General features: G+C 34.7%; 3 protein-coding genes across 5 annotated transcripts; all 3 read right to left on the bottom strand.

The window, feature by feature from the left end:
* Positions 1-414: 414 nt before the first annotated feature.
* On the bottom strand, positions 415-5,643 carry LOC109191687 (afadin- and alpha-actinin-binding protein). The gene is made up of 16 exons (XM_019342322.1): positions 5,445-5,643; positions 5,289-5,329; positions 5,008-5,122; positions 4,367-4,464; positions 3,748-3,844; positions 3,574-3,663; positions 3,420-3,482; positions 3,233-3,307; positions 3,072-3,137; positions 2,747-2,824; positions 2,036-2,143; positions 1,880-1,957; positions 1,657-1,776; positions 958-1,001; positions 740-797; positions 415-649 (listed from the first exon to the last, which is right to left on the bottom strand). Exons 1-16 carry the CDS (start codon positions 5,475-5,477, stop codon positions 641-643), a joined length of 1,173 nt encoding a protein of 390 aa, XP_019197867.1. The 5' UTR covers positions 5,478-5,643; the 3' UTR covers positions 415-640.
* A 1,147-nt stretch (positions 5,644-6,790) lies between these two features.
* On the bottom strand, positions 6,791-20,569 carry LOC109191683 (cycloartenol Synthase-like). 3 transcript variants are annotated; one of them, XM_019342319.1, is made up of 19 exons: positions 20,559-20,569; positions 16,944-17,156; positions 16,415-16,600; positions 16,098-16,187; positions 15,748-15,942; positions 15,523-15,607; positions 14,624-14,790; positions 13,500-13,688; positions 12,721-12,834; positions 12,485-12,607; positions 12,256-12,378; positions 11,886-11,984; positions 11,072-11,128; positions 9,891-9,937; positions 9,638-9,781; positions 9,276-9,453; positions 8,748-8,828; positions 7,900-7,983; positions 6,791-7,120 (listed from the first exon to the last, which is right to left on the bottom strand). In XM_019342319.1, exons 2-19 carry the CDS (start codon positions 17,139-17,141, stop codon positions 7,004-7,006), a joined length of 2,277 nt encoding a protein of 758 aa, XP_019197864.1. In that variant the 5' UTR covers positions 17,142-17,156; positions 20,559-20,569; the 3' UTR covers positions 6,791-7,003. The 3 variants fall into 3 exon arrangements, with proteins under 3 accessions (XP_019197864.1, XP_019197863.1, XP_019197862.1); XM_019342318.1 differs by lacking the exon at positions 20,559-20,569 and adding an exon at positions 17,275-17,441 and having other exon boundaries at positions 16,944-17,150; XM_019342317.1 differs by lacking the exon at positions 20,559-20,569 and adding an exon at positions 17,275-17,433.
* Positions 19,322-20,020, bottom strand: LOC109191690 (auxin-responsive protein IAA33). The gene is made up of 2 exons (XM_019342327.1): positions 19,594-20,020; positions 19,322-19,496 (listed from the first exon to the last, which is right to left on the bottom strand). The coding sequence occupies exons 1-2, from the start codon at positions 19,947-19,949 to the stop codon at positions 19,424-19,426; spliced, it is 429 nt and encodes a 142-aa protein (XP_019197872.1). The 5' UTR covers positions 19,950-20,020; the 3' UTR covers positions 19,322-19,423.
* Positions 20,570-21,733: the final 1,164 nt, after the last annotated feature.

Below are 21,733 nucleotides of genomic sequence, written 5' to 3'. Positions count from 1 at the left end.
AACAAAAGTAATACTCTTGGAGTCTTGGTCCTAATGCGATCAAATGTTTAAATTGTAATATATACATTTGAATATAAAACAAGATAGGTGTATATTTAATCAAACCAAATCAACCTCATTAAATTCTTTTAAATATACATACAATTGGCTATTATTTGCATCTATATTCTTTTATTAAACATACAATTGCCTATTAATTACATGTATATAATGTTACGTGATATTGGACGATGAAGAAGCATAACACATGTAAGGTACTTGTAATCTTGTGTACTATATTACCCGTTCACAACTTATTCAACCACTCACCCTAATTTCACACTAGAACAATTTATGAGCATCATTTATAGCCGGATCAGAAAGAACTAAAGAAACAGGGATTAATCATATCATATCAACTACAAGAAGAGAAGATACAAATATATAAGTTAAAAATGAAATTAGCTGATAAGGTCACTTTCATCGTTCAGTACTTGGCTGCTGAATATACAGTCAGTCAATACATACTTTAATGGCTCTCTCCAAAGAACCCATACACAACATACTAAATTTGTTTTGTATCTTACATATTTTACCATCTAAGCTACACCTCCTTAAATTCAATGTGCTGCCGCCATGTCATATCAAGACAGATTTTACTTCACAGCCCCTGTACCAACAAAATAACACTACAAACTTCAATACTACAGTCTACATGTAACCGACATGAACAAAACAATTCAATGTAAACTGATCATACCTCAGATGGTGAAGAAATAAGTGGTTCCCTCTCAGAATTCAAATGTCCACTTAATCTCCTGTACAGTTCCCCAAAAATTATGAAATAGGTATTCTCATCACACAAGTGATTTAGTATCATTTTAATTATTCTTTATTATCGAGTTTTTTTTTTCCCTTAACTATACAGCATGGGGATGGGGAAGGTTTCTCAGCATTAAAAAAAGAAAAAAAAAATACCTTGGCCTCTCAGAATTTGCAATATGCTTAGACATTATTGATGCCTGCAGTAGGGCAGAATTATCATGTTAATCTATCTTAGGAGTAAAGAGATGGGGTCCAAGAAATTAGAATAAAATGCACTCGAAGCTGATGCTCTTTCAAATTCAAAATTCAGGCTGCTTCAAAAGATAATTTCCCAAATAAAATAATTGTCACGGTGTCTACTATCTCTAGGGTTTGAAAGACAAATTTAAAGGTAAAAGAACAGATGAACCCTAGCATTCAGGTACACAAAAAAACCTGACCAACTATTCTAAGACAAACAGGGTGGATATTTTACAAATTCACCACAAAGGAATTATCCATGTTGTACTGGTCCTTCATGATTCTCCATGTGCAAATCAATTACATTTCAAGCTGATTTTATGTTCTAAAAACAAGAGGACACAAAATCATTAAAGGATTAGTAGACGAACTCCAAAAGGAATACAATATCAAGCAATAAAACTTTCATGGCTACAACTAGTTGACTTTTCACAAAAAGATGATGCATGTAAGTATAATGCTTTGCAAGCTATACTGGGGTTATACAGAGCCAATATATTCATATGCATCTATTTATGAAAAAGTACCACATACCATTTTTTCTTCTTTTGACGCCTTGATGGTAAATACTATGTAACAGAATAGAATTACTAGGAAGAGCATAGTACATACCTGCTCTTGGATAATGCTCCTAGCCTCAACAAGCTGCGCTTCCAGCTCAAGTTCTCTTTCTGACACTTCTGTAGTAACTTCTGCCCCCTTTTGTGCTTCTTGGAGCTGAATCACGCGGTCCTTCAATTTTAAAAATAAAGAAAAAGCCTGTTAACTAAATATAACACCTCAGAATAGCTCATAAAGAAAAAATTTATGATACCAGATAGGCAAATATCACTACCTTAATGGAAGCCATCTTGTTACGGAGACTTTCTTCAATTTGATCTCTAGCCATGTGCAGAGGCAGATCAAATACATCCTGAAGTTACAAACAACAGATCTTATTTTGTGGCATGCATGCCATTAATTTATTCCCGTTATGAATGTTTATACATACTGTTCTGCCACCCAAGGGAGACTGAGAGGGATCTGATTCTAGCCTTTCATTGACTGGAGACTGTTTAGAAGAGCCATTCGGAGCATTCAGGAACTTACGCATGTCTGTCTGTAACAAAAGAAATGTTCTTCAAAATCTTGTCCCATGTCAGAGAATTAAATATAAATGCCTACCAAATGAAACACATTCTTTGCTATAAATATTATTGCCTACTGCCATTCAAAATTGGACAGGTTCACTGGGCCCAATGCCTCAATCCTAGTTGCAGAGAAAATTTGCAGAGTATCCTGACCCGACTTAGGTCCAAAGTATACTCACAAACTGTATTCTCACATAGATTCCTTGCAAAAACAGCCAGCAGATAATTGAAACCTTATATTCATTAAGCACTTGACTGAGACCCTAGTAGAACTACTCTCTAAAAATCCAAAGAAACTTGATTAAGGAAACATCCCTTTTGCCTGATAATTGAAACCTTTTGGAAATCACATTGAAAATCTTAGTTTCAATTTTCTAGTGCTCTTCAATCATACACTTCGAATCATTATCGTAAGTGTACAATGTTTTATCCATGAAATAATTAACAAAAATAATCACAATTCATCCCTTCCAGGTGAGATATTTGACTAATCCACCTCAAGTCTACCATATAGACCATTAGACTACCAACGGATGAATATATACTCCGTAAGAGATAAGTGAATCATTTACCTGCATTGATCGTAGCAATGCCCTCAAATCAGCATTTTCTGCTGCAAGTTCTTGATTTTTTACTTCATAAGCATCCACCTATAAAATGGAACACAATTTAAGAGGCCTAATAATAACTGTGATATTCTAGAGCACAGAGCTAGTAAGTCATTCTTATACAACTACATCTAAGGCATTTTTAATGCTATGAACTAGACTTACACAAGTTAGAAACCAAAAAAAAAGGAAAATAAGAAAAGAAGAGAAAACGAGGAAGCTTTCAAGGAAAGTTAAAAACATAGAAACTATCAAACAATTGTTACAACATGTTAACTCTACCACTTACAATTTTCTTATAGAAGTCATTATCAGCCTTCTTCGCATTCCATGTCCCCCGCTGTCTTCCTTCTTTCTATTGAGCACATACCATAAACCCCAATCAATGAATGAACTGTCAGAATACTGAAAGTAGACTGTAAATTCACAATGATTGCGACACTCTCACACCTGAAGTAAGTTCATTATTTCCATGCCTGATCTAGATTCCTTCTTTTTCTCCATTACTACTTGATTTAACCTCTCCTGCAAACATAAGAATGATACTGATCTATTAATTCAACAAGATTTGCAGATAAGATTGAGTTTCAAAGTTCTACATAAGTAGGACAGATAAAACAGATGACAAGTATCCTACCTGCAACTTTACGTACTCCTTTTCTTTTTTCTTCATCTCATATATTTGCTGAGTTCTTACTTGCTATTAACGGAACAAAAATTCCTCAAAGTTAATTGCACATATCAGCACAAATTCCAAATTGCAATTAAGATGAATAATGTACTGTCCTAACCTGATTACCAAGAACCATTTTTTGGAATTCATCTCTTTCCTTCTGCAACTTATCAATCTGGGCCTTAAATGCTGCAACAGCTTTAGCATTCTGTACATAATCTTGTATGCAGTCAACACAACAATAACAATGACATAGAAGCAACTAATATGTGAAAGGGAACTATATCCTTACCTCTCTTGTAAGTGTCGCTATCTCCCTATCTTTACCTTGTAACTCTAAGTCCAGCCTCTCGACTTTAGACTCTAGCCTTGATATGTCTGATAGAAGTCTGACGAGAGAGAAAGATAATCACATACATGCAAATTAATTATGCAGAAGTTATAATTCACAGATAATAGAAAATATTGCCCAGATCTGGTATTTGTGTCCATACAAGTGTAAACTCATGTAATGGAATAAATTTGGAATGGGTTTAGCCCAATTTGAATATAAACTCATGTAATGGAATAAACTTGCAGCACTAAAAAGGTCTTATTTCATGTTTGTAAGCCCAAAGTTCCAAAAAAGAAATATTAATCAATTCAACAAGATTGAAAAACAAACAGCTAAAACAATTATAGACCTCAGATCAATGAAAGAGTAATCACAAGAATGCTAATTTCAAGTGAAGGAAACAAAGCACTAATTACAAAGGTTAAGAATATGTAATCCAACACTTTAGCTACAAGCTAAGAATGTGAACAAGTAAATCCTAACAACCTCGTGAACAATGCCTAAACTACAAAGAGAAAGTGATTGGCACCATTATACCACACTTAACATCAGAAAATAAAAAAAGCGTGAAGATTACCGCTGTCGCTGCTCATTTGCGGACTCCCTAAATGCTATATCCCTCTGCCTCTGCTGCAACAGAGCATATACACAATTGCAAGTCCTTGCGATTGAAACCTATTAGTTTTGAACTCTTAATTTCAGCAAGTAGAAATGTTTTCACAATTAATGAATGTATATAAAGATAAATATATTGATTCAACAAATGGAAATTTGACTAAGAAAGCTAAACATGAATACTCAGTTTGAACAACAGATAGAGGGTAATATAATTCTGTTGTCCATAAACCATTTACTTGAAAAAACAAATAAATAAATAGTAGGAACATATTTTTTCCAAAATTAAATTACTCTTTAGTTCTCAGTCATCTTTACAGACACCATCAGTTGTACATCAGTAAGAACAGGAAAACATAGAAGATGAGCCCTTAAGCTCACCAATCAACCTCAGCTCCGACACTATGATTTCACACTGTTTAGTACTAAAGGTATTAAGTGATAAGCCTTGTCTTCATCCAATGTAGGGATACACTGAACTCATTTCTCATTTCTCATTTCCCTACAATAGTTAACCACATCCACTGGGGTTCATCTCAACACACACACAGAGCAGGGATAAATTGTAGATACATATATATTACAAAGAAAACAATAGCTTACTGGGTCATTGGCGAAGAGATCAAGCGAAGCAGGGAATCCAAAGGTAACTAGCGTTTGATTGAGGTACTTAGCGCAGTGCTCCAAATTATTGATATCAGCAAAACTGTACTCATTGCTGGGGAAAAAAATTGAAAGAAACAACAATGATGAATGAACTGAGTAAGCACATTTCCTCGGTCCTCGCATTGTTCCGAATCATTCCAAAAAGTTTTTAAAGATTAAAACCCTAGCATTCGCAGAGAAGAAACACAATGCAAGCAAGCGTCGTGTGTGCATTCTACCTGATTGCTCCGCCAAGATTACTTGGCTGTAGAGATGAACGCTACAATAACAACAACAACAACAAAACAAAGAAAAAATCTCAGAAAAACGTCAAATTCGTAGAGCATTGCGCATTGGTAGAATTTCAGTAGAGAGAAGAGAGAGAGAAACGGTACTCGGAGATCGAGATCGCTTTCGGTAGACGGCATTGTCACACTCAAAGCTGATCTTGGTTGAGTGAAAGAGTGGATGAGCGACCGCAACTCCAAGAGTATCAAAAGCAGATCTGATTTTTTTGAAATTGAACGGTGAACAGTGACACTCACAAATGTAGAAAGTAGAAACACCCACTACTCACGTCTTCAACTACGAGTATATAAATGGCCTTTCAATACGTATATACGCTGTCTTTATGTGCATAGAAGGTAAAAATTTTACCATGTCATATACAGTACATTTAAAATTAGATACAGCAGATACAAAAATTCCATTTAAATAAAAACTAAATCCTCTAGTACAACCAACTGACATATGTCAACGAAAATACGAAAGGAATAATTTGTACTTGTTTTAAAAAATGGTGTATTGTTTGTGGAGAGTCAGAATTTGTTTGGTTTTGCATTGTCCTTTGCTGAATAACGTGACATTATGGCAATATAGCCTGTCCTCTAATTTCACATGACATGTGACATGTGAGGTCTTATAATTGTAGAAAACTTGGACGGACCTTTAATGCCATCACATGTGCCTAACTTGTTACTCTACTAATCTCAAGAATCCCTTTGCGAGTTGATAGTGTATAATTATTTCACAAATTAATAAATAAACATTATAATTTAAATATCATCATCTTATAAAACAATGATTCGTGTTAGTGAAATGAAGGGTTCCATGATGCTTGGGAAAAGTTCAAGGGGATTAAGGAAGAACCTTTTGTGTGTTAGAACAACATTATCAGAGATTATTTTGAAGAGAATGTCAGCAAAAGTGATGACAATTAGAAGAGAGAGTGTTGGAGAGAGAATGGGAGGGTTCATCTGCAAAGGGCTGCATATTGGAACAGTGTTATGAGTAAAACAGAAGAAAGAAAAGGAAACGATGTGCGCATTTCGCGCACAGCTTCGCCACGCACACGCCCGGTGGCGCGTACTGCAATTATATATTTTGTTACCCCTCAAAAATCGCAACGGAGATCACCTATTGTGGATGCTTTTAAGATGAAAGACATGATGATCTGGCAAGCAGCCGAAGCTCACAAAATGCTTTCGGCTAAAAGAGGGAACACCATCGCAATCCAACCATTTAATACCGCAAACCGATTGCGTTTTCATTATAATGTTTCCTCAACTTGGAGGAAGAAAGATCAGTGCAAGCCTCCCTCCCTTCAAAGAAAAGTTGGGTGTGGGTATGGTGTCTTTACATTATTACACAGCAGACAGCTTCAGTAAACATCAACCCAAAGTTGAAAGCTACTCATTTTGCATTGAATCCAAAGTTAAAATTTAATCTTAACTTAGAAACAAATAAACAAAACAATAAATCTGACATTTAAAATGAGAGAGTAATAAAATAAAACTCTAATGATTTACACTAAAGTTGTTGGAATAATCTCTGGCTTCTGAATACAGAGAAACCTAACAAAAACTAAAAATTTGAAAGCAAATATTCCGGAGGGAACAAAATAAGGGATTAACAGATGGTACCAATCTACCATAGTTAATTGCGGCAGCAACTTCTACTCACTGGCATTCAGTACCCGATGGCAGTATTCTCCCAAGGCCCAAATTGGGAAAATATTCCTATATGCAGAATATGATATCATGCAGTTCTTGTTGAAGACCCCTACTATTTCCTGAGAATTAATGACAATAAAAAAGGAAAACAAATTATAAAGGCTCATATTTATCCCATGCAAGCCATTGAAGAGAGCATGGATCAATCATCTCTTTATAATTTATATTATATTCTGCTCTCAACATACTTGGTTAGCAAAATTACTAGACATGATATTTATTGCTGAAAGTCTTAATCCACAAATACACAAAAACAAAGAGGTTAATTGAATCCAAGAAACAAACTCAGAAATAACTCAACCAAGTTCCAAATTTGTAAAATGATTGTCAGAAAACTTAAGAACATGATGTTTCTATCATATGTGGTGATCACAAGGACCATAGAGTTGAAGAGTAATAGTTCCATAATTATCATGTACTAAAATTGAAGATCCATGATTCTAGACTATGATTACTACGTCACCTAAGCTCTTGTAACTCATCCCATAAGCTTTATAAAGTTAGTGTTCTGCCCTGATTTTCTTTCGTGACTGACAACCACCATATTATTTTCCTAACAATTCCAGAGTATAATTCAGTACCAGTTACCACACTTTAGTTTGGGCTCCCTGGCTGGCAAACAACTTGAACTTAGAATATAGCATGAAGGTATGTGCATATCTCCAACACTGTATAATGTATACCTAAAATTCTAACCATACCAAAAGCTTGCATACTTCATTATCTAGTTAGGCGGTGGCTGTTCAATTTAAACTTGCATAAGGTTGTTACAAAGCTTCTATGTTCCAAACATGTAAAGAAATTTCAAGCTAGATATACCAGTCACAAGAAAATATACCTGTTGAGGGAAATCTCCATTTTCCAACTGAGAATTTATTAATAACTTTGCTGCACGATGTAATGGAGTTGGATCCCTCGCAGCCTGTGATTTTTTAAGCATAAAAATTATTGTTTAGGGAATGGAAAAGGTAATTTCCAATCTCACAGAACTAAAAATTTGCTTGGGGACATGACCCTTAAAGTTGTGAAATTAAAAGAAATGCAAATGATGAAACCTAATAGGAGACAAGCTACATAAATCATAGTTGGGCCTTCCAAAGGAGAACTGTAAAGATGGCAAGATGCACCTGCTGCTCCACCTATCACCTATAACTTAAGGCCTTAAGGGTGTAGTGCTCTGCTATGTTATGGGTAAATATTTGTATTATGGCCATCCTGTCTCCTATGCAATTTTCACTAAGAAATGTAACCATGTGCAATTCACCTTCATAACTATGATACATAAGACTAATGGGAAGTTGTGATTTGCTATCTGGAGAAGAATAAGTAAGAAAATTCTGCAAATTTTGATCAATTCAAGGTGAAAACTGGGGTTGCATCCTAGGCAGAACTGGTAACATCTCAACTGCCTTCAAACACAAGTAGATTAAATAATAACTAAAGAATCTTAACTGTCATAGGAGAAAAGATTCAGTGATTTTAAATTCAAGATTCAGAATAATTGGGATTAAGGATGAATTAGTTCATTGCTATCAACATTTACTACCTAAGAAGAAAACTGAATAAAAAGCAACAATCAACAATATGAGAATCTAAAATGTAAATTGAAATTCACATCCCTAATTAAGAAACCAATAGAGTTCATTACACCAGTAAAGCATTTCAAGCAGCAAACTTGATGCTCACCTGTCCAGCAACAATGAGAGACAGCATAGCCCATGCCGTATGTACTACATGAGATCTGTTGCCTTCAATATTTGTATAAACCTAATAGTGGAAAACAGGGGGTGAAGAACAAAAATAAAAACAAAAACTGCAGTCTTAGCAGGAAAGTTTAGAAGCAAATAGTATTTCTGCACTAGACAATTTAATACTCCGTATTTAGCATGAAAAGCACACAAACTGTTGAAATTTTGTTAGCCCATCATCAAATACATGCAAATTACTTGGTATATAGGGAAGGCAAGATTTATTTATTTCTTTAGTAATCTTAGTCCCCAGAGGATCTTGTCCATATGGAAACTTTTGATGTGGGTCCTACATGCAAGTTTCTGCAGAAAGAATTTAGCTATTGGCTTTAAATAGAAAAGAAGCTTCTATAGAACAGAAGAGTCTTCTGGACATACTGTGTACAGGCTAAAATTAACCCAAGACTGGTTTTTCTATTGAAGTTCCTATTTATTAACAAGAATAAAAATTCAACACAATACTTACCACTTTACTACTAGATAGGTAACTCTCTCCCCAGCCACCAGAAGGAAGTTGCTTGGACAACAGAAACTCACAAGCCTTGCGAATGCTGGAAGAATTGTTAAAGTTCCTTCCAGCAGCCACCAGGCCCCCTACCCCAAACCATGTGCCATACGTGAAACAAACACCCCAAGAGCCATACCTGATCAATTGGATAATTACAAAGAATGTTTACCTTAGTTCAAGAGGAAAGTATGACCGAAAAGAAAAGTATAACTGTTGATTGAATTAAGATAAATAGTAAGAAGAAAACTATAAATGACTGGAGATAGATAGTGGTGTAAACATTACTGGAAACAGGCGACAATCTAAAGACAAGAACTAACCATGAGCCATCTGGTTTTTGTATCTTTTCAATGAACTTAGCAGCTTTTTCAATTGAATTCTCCACTTCTTCCCTTCTATGCCCAGGGTATAATTTCTTAAATGCTGTCAGCCCTTGAATAGAAGCTGAAGTGCACTCAACATACCTACATAGCCAGAAGTTTGTAACTGATCAGAAACATAAACCTGAATGGATCGAAGACAATATAACTCATACGGTATTTAACCAGAAATATATAGATGTGCAAGTCTTACGGGTAATCAATCACAATATCACCAAAAGTCTCAGCCGGGTTGATTAGCTGAAATAGAATAAATACTTTTCATATCAGTGCAGGAGTTGTATAGCACACATATCATAAGAGGCAGTATATATTACATCTCTAAGTAGTTTCTTTTTATTTTTATTTTTAATTACAATTAATAGCTAACAAGTGATCACTGCCCTGGTCTCTGGCTAGTTAGGTAGCATCACTCAATACTTCCACAAAGCATGATAGATATTATTTCCCCTAACATCAGATATAGTTGGAACCCAAAAAAAAAAAAAAAAAAAAAAAAAGGAACAAGGGAAGAAAATAGGCACAGAGCTGATCGCATCTCGACCTCAAGGCTATATTTTGCCACTAACTAATACAGAGTACTTCATACAAAAGTGTCATTTTAACCCACTCTAGAACTAAACTCCGTCTTCAAAAGTCATTTTTAATGAACAAGAAAGAAGTTGCTATAAAATAATTACAATACAGATTATTCATTCTTACTATGAAGAAATGTAAAAATTATATCACACCAAAGAAAAAGTGTAAAATTAATCCAGCACCTTACACTTGAATAACTTTAAACTTAACACCATCCGATCTGAATTGTTTGGAAAATAAAATTAAAAAAATAAATAAATAAATAAATAAATAAATAAAAACTATATTGAACAATGGTAACAAATACCAAATTCCAATTGCTTTTTTGGCCATGATAATTTGTGCTTCTTACATGTTTTATTGAGGTTTATTTTAGTTATTTTCAGCTTAGATCAACTTACACAAAAGTTCAGATTTCTAAAATTTAAATGGAGTCTCTCTCATGCAGATATTATAGACTTATCGACCTCGCTGAAATTTGGTGTACAGTATCTGTATTTGGTTTTTTGGTTCATCCATTTTCTATTGGCCAATTAACAACACACACACACACACACAAAAAGCATCTACACTTGCTATGATTGATAAAAATATCCCAATAATACACTTAGTTTTGCATTCAATGCATGTTACTTCATTCAACACTGAAGGCCATCTTGAGCAATTAGGCATTAAAGCAGGCGAATATGCCACATATTCACAAGTGCTTGTATAATCCAATTACATAGAGCAAATTTGTGTAATTATGTTAATGCAGAACTGAACATGGACAAGTTGTATGTCAAAGAAAATTACCTCCAACCATGGATATGATCTTGTAAGTTCATAGGTTGCATAGCCACCCTCAGGGTTCTGCAGAAAATAGAAAAGTCATACCTTTCAACGCTTAAGAACAATATGAAATATCCACAATATTAGAAAGAACTAAAATGCAATAGAACTACATTGCCAGGTCTGAAGGGTCAAATCTGCAAGTCTTAACATAAGTTTCACAAAGAGGGGGTGGTTCCTTGAGTTGGACTACGGACTTAGGATTTACAATTGAGAAATCTCACTATGGTGCTAATATATAAACAATTTAACTAGAATGTTCACAGCAAGAATTTTGGAAAGATAGACCTAAAATCTTTCTAACTAGTGTTCAATAACAGGATCATATTTTTCTCTACTTTGTTGGAATATAATATGATTGATGCTAAATTAATCGGGGTCTCATGACTCTTGCAGAAGTTACTACAAAATTCAAAAACAATTAGATTGCTCCATAAGGAAACTAATATATCTCTATATGTAATAACTGATTCATCAACTTCTATGTAACATTAATATATATAGGAGTGTAATATAACCACATCAGTTTTCTCATAACCTAAGAATCGTAAACTCTAAGCCTGGTTAAAGAACATAGGGCTATGCAAAAACCATACATGGGGCACGCAAACACACTTGAGTGGTAGCTTGCAATAGTAACACAAAATTCAATCAAAACTCAAAGACTTATCCAGGTGTCAAAGGCCACCTGAATTTCAGTGTAACTCTTAACAAAATGGGCATCCTTTTGAATTTAAGTGGTCTTCAGAATTTAATAACTGGAAGAAATTGACATTACCTGTAATGAGAGTATAACATTTACAGCATCATATAATCGCTTGGTGTCTAATGGCTCCCCAACAATTTCTTGTGGTAATTTTAATAATGACAGTGATGCCTGTTTTCAGAAAGAAGCAAAATTCATCCACCAAAAATTAATGCAAAAAAATATATATATATAGTTCACAATTCTCAAATCATGTCAGGTCTGGGAAAGGAAGCTGAAAACTAGCCTATTTTTACAGAGCTCATTTCCAAGGCTTAAACCAACAACCTAATGGTCAACAGATAAGCACTGGACTAATACACAAAGCCCAACCTTCCCCAGACCATTAATAGAAATAAGAGTGAAAGCAAAAAAGCTTTAGAGAGTGAAACCCAATTATTACTTTTAATCCCTCAGCAGTACAATCTGATATGGGCCATCCATGATCTGCAGTTGAGAAAGGCCAAGCACCTTTTGAGATATGACGATACCAACTATCAAGATTTCCCGGGCAGTCATCTAAGACCTTTGAAGCAAATAACATATTAAGAAATAATAAATATAAGAGATAAGAGGGTCAAGCTACTAACAACACGAGCGTAGAAACCAGATTGTAAAAGAAGATGTTCTACCTGTGAGTTCTTTATGAATTCATGCGCTTTTCTCAAAGTTTTACCATATTCTTTAGTAAGGTTCGTGGAAATGATTGCTTGGACAGCAAATGAAGTGTCCCATGATTGGCTGCCATTATATCCCTGTAAGTAACAAGTTCGTGAAAGAGTTTTAAGGAAACGGAAAGTGATAGAAATTGCAATAAATATACTAGTCTTATATGAACAAATTATGATCAATTACACTATTGTTCAACCTGCATTTTCATGCCATCTTCAGCAACCCAGATATAATCATAGATTCTTGGCAGATGCAATTTGAAGGCCTCTGAATTAGGATCCTCAACCCAGCAGCAAAGCATATTTAATATCTGCACATGAGAGATGACTTTCATTACAAGCAAACTTTCCTCCAACATACTATCTTATCTGTGACCAAAAATAATGTGGAGCAGTAATAATGATAATAGTAATGACTAATGAATACGAATCTTATTTTAAGCATTTTCATTTTCCTCTTGTTTTACCACTTCTCATAAAAATTTCCCGACTGTGTGTCCTCTAATCAGTATAGATATCTTTAATTACAGCAAGAGTTCAACTATGAAGTGTCATGGAGCACCCCGGTGCATGACATGTAGAGATTTAATACATTAAATGTGAATAATATCCGAAAGCGAATATTCAACATATTCAAAGTGAGGACGTTTTTCTAAAATAAAAAAGAGAACAAACAGTCATTAGTCGTGAATCATATCACACCACTATAGGGAATGATTAGTTTATTCAATGTTTACAATTCTTGGGGTACACACAATGTTTGGTGTGCCATTGTGTAGTGTAGCTTTTGCCTCACAAATCACAATATGTTGAGTTATATAGGTATAACATTCCAATCGTACTCTGGGTTTATTTTATCTTATTGCTTTGCCTTTCTCGTAAGTGGGGACTCCTTTCCATCTACTGAACCACCGTCTCATGAATTCTAATAACTTCAACCAATGTCACTCAAACTAGTAAAGCTTAAGAGCCAAACCTTGTTTACAGGACCTATGCATATGTACCGAGTATTTTCATCTTCATAATGTATGTGTTCCATCACAGTGCGAAGAGCATTATCTCTTAATTTTTTCCCAGGCCAACGCATCAAAAGAGGTTCAACAACCTTATCAAGTGTAGCCCACAGTATGTCCTGTACTAGAGGGTGAGGGTAAAAGAGATCTTCCTGCAAAAAAATTCATGTGTATGAAAATAGCTGTAAATATCAACTGAAATAGAAGTTAAAATAGGCAGCTGAATCTCTTGTAACATAGCAACTAGACTTTTTGTTCAAGACATGAAACTCTATGCATGTATATGATGAAAATTACACCAAACTTTAGTATGCCACGGATTTACAAGAAGATTTTGGTTTTGCAAAGCGCATGGTCTAATGATATTTAATTTTACAAGTGTAGGTTAAAAATAACAATCAGCTCACCTAAAGCTGTTTATGAAGGTTGGACATTATTTAGCTTGATGCATAAATGTGACCTTTTTATCATGTTTCTCTTGACTTCATTTCTTCTTTTTTTTCCTTCTCTTTTTCTTAAAATAAATAAATAAATAAATAAATAAATAATAATAATAAGACCTATTTCAGTTGTCTTAGGATGAAAGTAAAAGCAAGAAACAAATACTCCACTCACCATGTTATCAACACAAAAGCGCCTTTCTTACACTTACTAATAGGCAGTTTGCAGACTAGATTAATAACCTGATATAACTAAGATAAAGATTTAACATATATTTACATCTGACATTGAGTGATATTTACTCAACTTATTACCAATTAGCAATCATGATTTGACTACATTTCTAACCAATTCTACAGCTTCTGAATATTACTAAACCTAGCAATTTTGCCATCAATCAAATTGTAACATGTCAATGACAGATGTCCACTGAACACAAGGAAGAGCTCTGTTCATAAGCAGAGTGAATAAACCTCTATTTACAACAGGATATTATAGACTCTAAGGAACTATGTGACAAGAACCAATAGTGTACAATCAAGGTTGGTAGCCACTAGAATGCCCCAGAATTAGAATTTAGAAATGGTCAGGTAAACTTGAATGAATTCTTAGCACTCTATAGAGATTAAGTACAAGCCTTACCAACCTTTGCACATTGGTTCCGTGCCTGGTTCCAGTTAATTTCATGATAAGGAATTGGGAACAACTCCTTCCTTAGAGATAAAACTGTTGGTGTAACAGGACCAACAAACCTTTTGCCATACAAGTAGGACATAGGCAGATAAACCATCCTGCAGTGGCACCACATTCTTCCTGTGAAATTAGTGGATGTAAAAGTTTCCTTAGACGAGGCAAGAATTGGAATTTTATGCAATGCAATGCATTTATCAGAAACCAATCACTTTCACTGGAAGGCACGTGGCACAGCTATTCTGGGTATATCACATACAGCATTTGCAAGAAAAGTAACTAGCAATACAGATGGTAATAGATGGCACGATGAGAAGTAAATCACAGCACTTTTCAACTGGTTGTACATAGGATAGGTGTAAAGGATGTTTTTTATTGAAAGAAAAAAAAAATTGATTCTCCTATTATCCCTCTTATTTCCTAATTTTGACATCTGCTTGTCCTTCAATATGTTGAAGTAACTAGCAACACAGATGGTAATAAATGGTCAAATGAGAAATGAATCACTGCACTCTTCCACTGGTTGTACATAGGCTAGGCACCTAGAAGTTGTTTATTTAAAAGAAAAAAAATGACTCTACGCATTTTGACATTTGTCCTTCAATATGTCAAGTATCAAGTGCTTCCAACAAGCATGTCCCCTAGATCATGAGACCAGTTAGTTTATGATAATGCAAAAATCAATGTCCAATTATAAAAACAATATGAAATATTCTTTCTCAGCATAAGAAAACCAAAAAAAAATAAGCAAACAAAACAAAACAAAAGATTATTAAAAAGGGGGAAATAAAAAGAACAACAACAACAAACAAACAAATAAACTAGCCAGCAAAAAAAAAAAAGTTGACTTGTAACCTGGATGGACGGGAAGAATATAGGGAAGGAGCCATATCTCTGGAGGAAGTGGGTTATTTCCAGACCATTCAAATACTCCAAGCACCTAGTAGAATATAGTCAAAGTATACTTTAAAAAATTACTAATAATAAAAGGAGAATAGAAGTGCCAATAAATGCAAATATACACAAAGCAAGGAGTAAATACAAACTAGAGTAGAAAACAATAGTTGAAAAGAACTGAACTGCAAGCCACATTTTCCCCCATGATGTTATATGAGTAGCACCACCATGATCCAAAATCCATTTTCGACCCTTCTCCATTGCTCCATCTCCATCATTAGCTCCTTCTCCAAGCAACCTCAACGTAACGTAACTCAAGACCGAACCAAACATGGTACTATGGCTTTCAATATGCAAACCCCAGCCACCATCACTATTCTGCAATTCAATACTATTATGACATAGATATTGACTAATCTAGTTACCCAAAAATAAGGTGACATGACAAATTGAATCATAAAAGGAATATCCATCAGCAAAAGAAAAACCCACACAGAAACAGAGTTCACATTACATCATTACAAGATACTTGCCTGATGATTGTAAAGATAACGGCACATCTCATGTCTATGTTCTTTTGATAACACTGTATTCAATGCCCCAGTAACAGAAAGAGCAATTACCTATCCCATTAGATGGAAGAGAAGAAAAAAACGTGTTAAAAACATATCTCACTTCTGCCCCTAAAATAAGCTTCCAAACATATGAGTTTATTTATAAATGTATATGTTGTTCATTGATCAAATCAGTATAACACCAAAGACAAAAGCTGAAAATAAGATACAAATTCCAGTCTCAAAACATGAAGTATATAAGATTGTCTTTATAAAATCTCCAAGTATGCACTAACCAAGCCAGGCAAAAGAAACATGGGGCCTCCATAGTCTCCTGGCCAGTGACCATCATGAGCTTGTATAGTCGAATAGAAAGTCAGCGCCCTTTTCAGTGTGGTAGTTACTTTATCTTGTGTAACATCTTCACTGTCCTTGACTGTTACTTGCGGTAACTGTGTGCTTATGGGGTTCTCCTTGGCAAACTAAAATCCAAGAAAAGAAGCTAGACAAATCATCATTAAAACTGAAATGAAGTAATCAACTATACGCCAGACAGGAAAATGAAAGTTAAATTGTTTCAATGTGTGCAAAACAACTTGACAACCAACTGAATTCAGAGGAATTTACATCATTAAAACTGAAATGAAGTAATCAACTATCCGCCAGACAGGAAAATGAAAGTTAAATTGTTTCAATGTGTGCTAAACAACTTGACAACCAACTGAATTCAGAGGAATATACACTTAACTTTTCGAATCAGAAGTAAGAGCTAAACAACGCGAAACCAGAGAAAATTTACTAAAAATACACACACAAACACTTCACCTGATAACGCATTAGAAGATCACAACTGTGCTTCTGTTTGAATCGGTTGTTGCGAAAGTTCTCCCGAAACTTTTCGATCTCCTGCAGCTCTTCCGGACTGCCGAGGCTCGGATCGAACTCCCAAACCTGACGGCCGACGTGGCCGTTCAGCGTCCGCAGCCATGGGCTCCCTCCTTCCGCGATCTTCAGCTTCCACATTCTTCTTCACTATAACTTACAAAAATAAACAAAAAAAATGTGTAAATTTCACATAAACTGATCTTCATAAATGAACTAATGCGAATGAAAATTTAGAAAAGCAATCGGAAAAAAAATAAATATATTCACATACATAGATGAGTGACGAGTTGAGAGAGTAAAGCTTTGGGTGACGGCGATAGTTATTAAGCAGCGACGATGAAGAAAACTGACCCAAGTGTTGGTTGGGATTTCCCTTCCAGCAATGCTATGCTAGTATGCTGACGGCTGCCAGCCTGGAGGGAAGACGTGAAACGTGCAAATGTGCATTGCTACGAATACGCAACAAATAAAAATAATTTTAAAAAATGTTCACCACATTTCAAAATTTTCAATTATTGGTTTTGATTTTTTGGTCATAATTTGGTGTGACCGCCCACCGGTTTTAATTCAACCGGTGGGGTTTAATTTATTAAAATTAAGATGAAGTGTTTTGCACATAAGTATTAAAATTAATAAATGATTATGAGTGCATGTGACTTCTTTTTCCGTGCAATCTTGCATATACAAAATACAAAGTTACAAGCATCACGTGAACAATGGCAGAGAACGAATCCACAAATATATGTATAAGGTGCTCAATCCAAATATAAACTCCCAAACTGTACATTTATTATTTATACGCTTGAATCAAATTTTATTTTAGAATTCTCATCAACCAATTCAATGTCCTGAAATCACATATTGACATTTTGGGGGTACAAAGACTCAAATAGGACAAAAAGATTAGGAGCGTGTGTTGGTTCGCACATGGAAATCAGAATCGGAATGAGTATCAAATATTTGGTAATGGTAGTGAGTTTTGGTTAAAGTATTTAACATATTTGGTAGTATGGTGGAATGGAAATGATTAGTAATAGTAATGCTTGAGAATGAAACCTTTATTTTATTTGGGTATGAATTTTTCAATTGATGGGGTATTCGAAACCCATAGTAGTGTTCTAAAAACCTATCAACCAAGCAATAACAATCACTTTCATACTCATTCCTATGAACAAAACCCTTAAACCAAACACACCCTAAGTGTGGACAAAAATATGACATTTTAAAAAGTTGGACAAAAATATAAAAAAAGACATTTAGAAAATGCGTTTGTTGTCAGTCCCGGTCAAACACATACGCAAGTACGACTTGCGTATCTCAAGATACACAAGTCCCACTTGCGTATGTTTTTTTTTCTTAAAGTCTTGATCTTCAGCGACTAATCTGGTCATCGGTTCTCCAGCGAAGGAGAAGGCGCAGTTTGGTCGCCGGAGACCAAGATTTAAAAAAATAATAATAATAATAAATTGCAAATGAGATTTGCGTATGTGTTTGACCGGGACCCTAAAATAATTAGTCATTCTTTATTATGGATAAGGCCCAAGGCTTGTTCCAAGGTCCATTTTATGCCCAACTTGGACTTTTTAGTGCCTCAATGGACAATGAAATGTAATTAATTAAATCTTGAGCCTACTGGGTGTGCGGCCAATGTTGAACTCTGGACCTTAAAATTGGGCTTGGCCCTTCTGAGTTGTTAATCTACATGGAGGCCCAAATCTTAAGATTTAGCAATTGCCCACTATATATTGATCACTTAAAAAATAAATTAATGATTTTATAATATAATCGTATATACTATATTTTGTTGTATTGTGTATATTTGTTTGCATACTACGATGGTATTTACATCTCAACAGGCAAGTCCAATTAAATCAAGTTTTGATCGAATTTCATTTGGAGGGGCAACTTTCTAAGTGCATGTTTAGTTGGATGGAAAAAAAATTCTTTAAAATTGAATAAAAGAAAATTTTCTTCTCTTTTTTTTTTTTCCATAAAAAAATGTTTTCTTAGTTTCGAGAAAAAAGTGTTTTGGAGGGGTGATATTTTATTTTCTATTGAAATTGGGACAAAAGTATCATATTTTTCAAAAGGTGGAATCCCAAACTTAAGACCCTCACACCCCGGCCTGACAGAGCATGTGGGAAGATGTAAATCATGGTAATTCAACTGAACATGAACCAAGGCTTGGTAATTCAATTGAGCATTAACCACAGAGACTAGACTTTGCTTAATGGCACAAGAAGCCCCTACTTGACGTAATCACAAAATTGAAATGTAGGGTTGCCAACTTTCATATAGAGATAAGAAAAGACACATTATAATGAATGGAACTGATTGAACATTGATTCCAAATTAAGGAAAGCAAAGAAACACTAATTAAATTAATATTATGATGTGTGCACATGATGAAATGGTGATTATCAGATGGATCCCTTCCTGGAATTGGACTTCCTTGGCAAAATGCGAATTCTTCTTGCAACTCTTACGAAATCTCTGCAGCAAATTAAAGCATTCAATAGATTGCCAGACAACATAAGAATCCATATATATATTATATTAATGTTTAGTTTAAAGTATGTATGGTACTTACTTCCAGCTTAGGTCGCCGACAAGAAGGAGATCATTTTCCATATCTTCATAGGCAATGAGGTGGCCGGGGATGGCATTGGAGAGGTCAAGTCCGGCGTCATCCGCGTCGCCGTCGACGAACATCTGCCGGAGAGCCTTCGCCAGACTTCCGTAGCTCGCATGCTTGTGGAGGCTAATTCTGTGGCAGATGGACCGCCCCTCCAGCACCACCGTCACCGGCGGCACCACACTTGAGACAAGATCCTCGTTTAGGAAATCCTTCGACTTATTGTTATTCACCGATCTGCCTGTAGTACGGTTGTCGTCGTAGCATTTCTCCAGAGCCGAGGTTGCGATTTTCCTCCTCCAAAACTCCATTTGAGAGGGTAATTCGCAAATTATAGAAGAAGAAATTAAACAAAAAGAAATGGAAAATATAAATGAGAAAGTAGAAGATGTTACGTTTAGGTTTGTAGAAGAATAGTGTGGATATATAGAGGAGGAAGAGACAGGAATCCTAAACTGAAGCAATCCTTTTCAGATTTCGAAGCTGCCATTAATTGTTTAATTGGCTGTCAAGTGTACCTCAAAGACTTAAAATATATTATGGATCTGTTCGTCATTACACAAATATTTATATATAATATTATGCCTTATATTAATTAATGATATGATATATTCAAACTTCAATTCATATTATATATTATTCTTCCAAAAAAAAAGTCTGAACCACAACTCTAAGGGCCCCACACCCCGACCCGAAAGAGCATTTGGGATGATGTAAATCATGGTATCATATTATATATTATATATCACTATAAAGTTGAATAATACATTTCATCTCAAATTATATTATTGCAAAGATCATGAAAAACGTTTACAACTTTTTTTTCTTCTTCTTTATAGCCCATCTTCTAAGTTTCATGATTCTCTAGTTAGGAAAGGGAGTTATAACTTATAAGTATAGGAAGTCCATGTCATCTTGACTAGATAAATGATACAAATTTCTTCTAAAATTATTATGGTACGTTGAAGAAGAATCACAATGTTTTGTATTTTAAAATTGATTAGGTGAAATCCTATATTGCCCATTCTTTCTTGTCATTTCATTTTTTTTTTTAATGATGGGAGAAACCATAATCATACATGAGATGCAAATCACACTAGCTTGGAAGATCTTATACAACGGGCTTGACTAAAAGGGTGTAAAGAATTAAACTCGTGACCTTTTGTTATGCGAATCATGTTCCACCACTTTACCACATGATCTATATTTGCCCTTCTTAAATTGGTGAAAGTTTGACGATTTTCATGAATTTTTTATTTTTTTTTTAAATTTTTGTTTGGTCCCATGTAGGCATTTTAATGTGATGGAGTCACAAAACCTAACAAGACATTAACAAATTAAAAGAAATTAAAATTAGGTAATTACATTATTAATAGGTTACGTTGAAAGTTTAGCTCGATGTTGTAAATAGTATGCAGAGTTTAAAAATTTTTGAGTTCAGTTTTCTCTTACAGGGGTTGGAGTGAGGGAATTACGTGGGAAATGAATTGTAATTTCATGGGAGATGAATTACTGGGAATAAAGTGAGAATTTAAATTCCAGTGTTTAGTTTGTAGGAATAGAATTACTGGGAATTTCAATTTCAATGTTTGGTATACATGGAAATTGAAAAGGAATAAGTAATATAAAGTAAAAAATGTCCATTGTTATTGTTAGGCATTAATATTATGTTAAAAAATGAAGGGGTAATTTTGATTCATAACTATCTTTTTTTCTTCTTAAAATCCCAGAAATTAAAATACCGGGAGGACATGGGATTTTAATTCCATGAAAATGGGGGAATTGCAATTCCATGGAATTGCAATTCCTTCCAACCAAACTACGAAATTTAATGGTCTTTGGAATTAGGTGAGAATTATGTGGGAAGGGAATTTAAAATCCCTCCAACCAAACACCCTGTTAGGATTTTGAATTAAATTAAATATGATTAGCCTCGTATTAGCTAGTAAAAATATTGGATGACTAAGTATAAAAGAAAAAAAATTAAATGCACAGTAAGTAACAACTAATAGCTTGTACTTGCATAAAGACTAAAGAGAGTAGAGTAGAGTAGAGTGTAGTAATGTGAAAGGAAGTTGGGGGATGTTTGCTTCTG

The sequence above is a fragment of the Ipomoea nil genome, unplaced genomic scaffold (assembly GCF_001879475.1).
Source record: "Ipomoea nil cultivar Tokyo-kokei standard unplaced genomic scaffold, Asagao_1.1 scaffold1719, whole genome shotgun sequence".
NCBI classification, from domain to species: Eukaryota; Viridiplantae; Streptophyta; class Magnoliopsida; order Solanales; family Convolvulaceae; genus Ipomoea; species Ipomoea nil.
This window is presented reverse-complemented; position numbering and strand designations above follow the sequence as displayed.

Bases quoted from the DNA above. Each gene is read 5' to 3' on its own strand.
- LOC109191683 (XM_019342319.1), bottom strand. From the start codon at position 17,141: ATGTGGAAGCTGAAGATCGCGGAAGGAGGGAGCCCATGGCTGCGGACG. The intron at 15,943-16,097 runs GCAAGTATCTTG...ATTGAATTGCAG, and splicing joins GTTATCTTTACAATCATCAG to AATAGTGATGGTGGCTGGGG. The intron at 11,129-11,885 runs GTAATGTCAATT...TATTTTCTGCAG, and splicing joins ATGTTATACTCTCATTACAG to AACCCTGAGGGTGGCTATGC.
- LOC109191690 (XM_019342327.1), bottom strand. From the start codon at position 19,949: ATGGAGTTTTGGAGGAGGAAAATCGCAACCTCGGCTCTGGAGAAATGC. The intron at 19,497-19,593 runs GTAAGTACCATA...AATTTGCTGCAG, and splicing joins GTCGGCGACCTAAGCTGGAA to AGATTTCGTAAGAGTTGCAA.
- LOC109191687 (XM_019342322.1), bottom strand. From the start codon at position 5,477: ATGCCGTCTACCGAAAGCGATCTCGATCTCCGA. The intron at 3,845-4,366 runs GTAATCTTCACG...CTCTCTCGTCAG, and splicing joins GCAAATGAGCAGCGACAGCG to ACTTCTATCAGACATATCAA. The intron at 1,777-1,879 runs GTAGTGATATTT...TTAAAATTGAAG, and splicing joins ACAAGATGGCTTCCATTAAG to GACCGCGTGATTCAGCTCCA.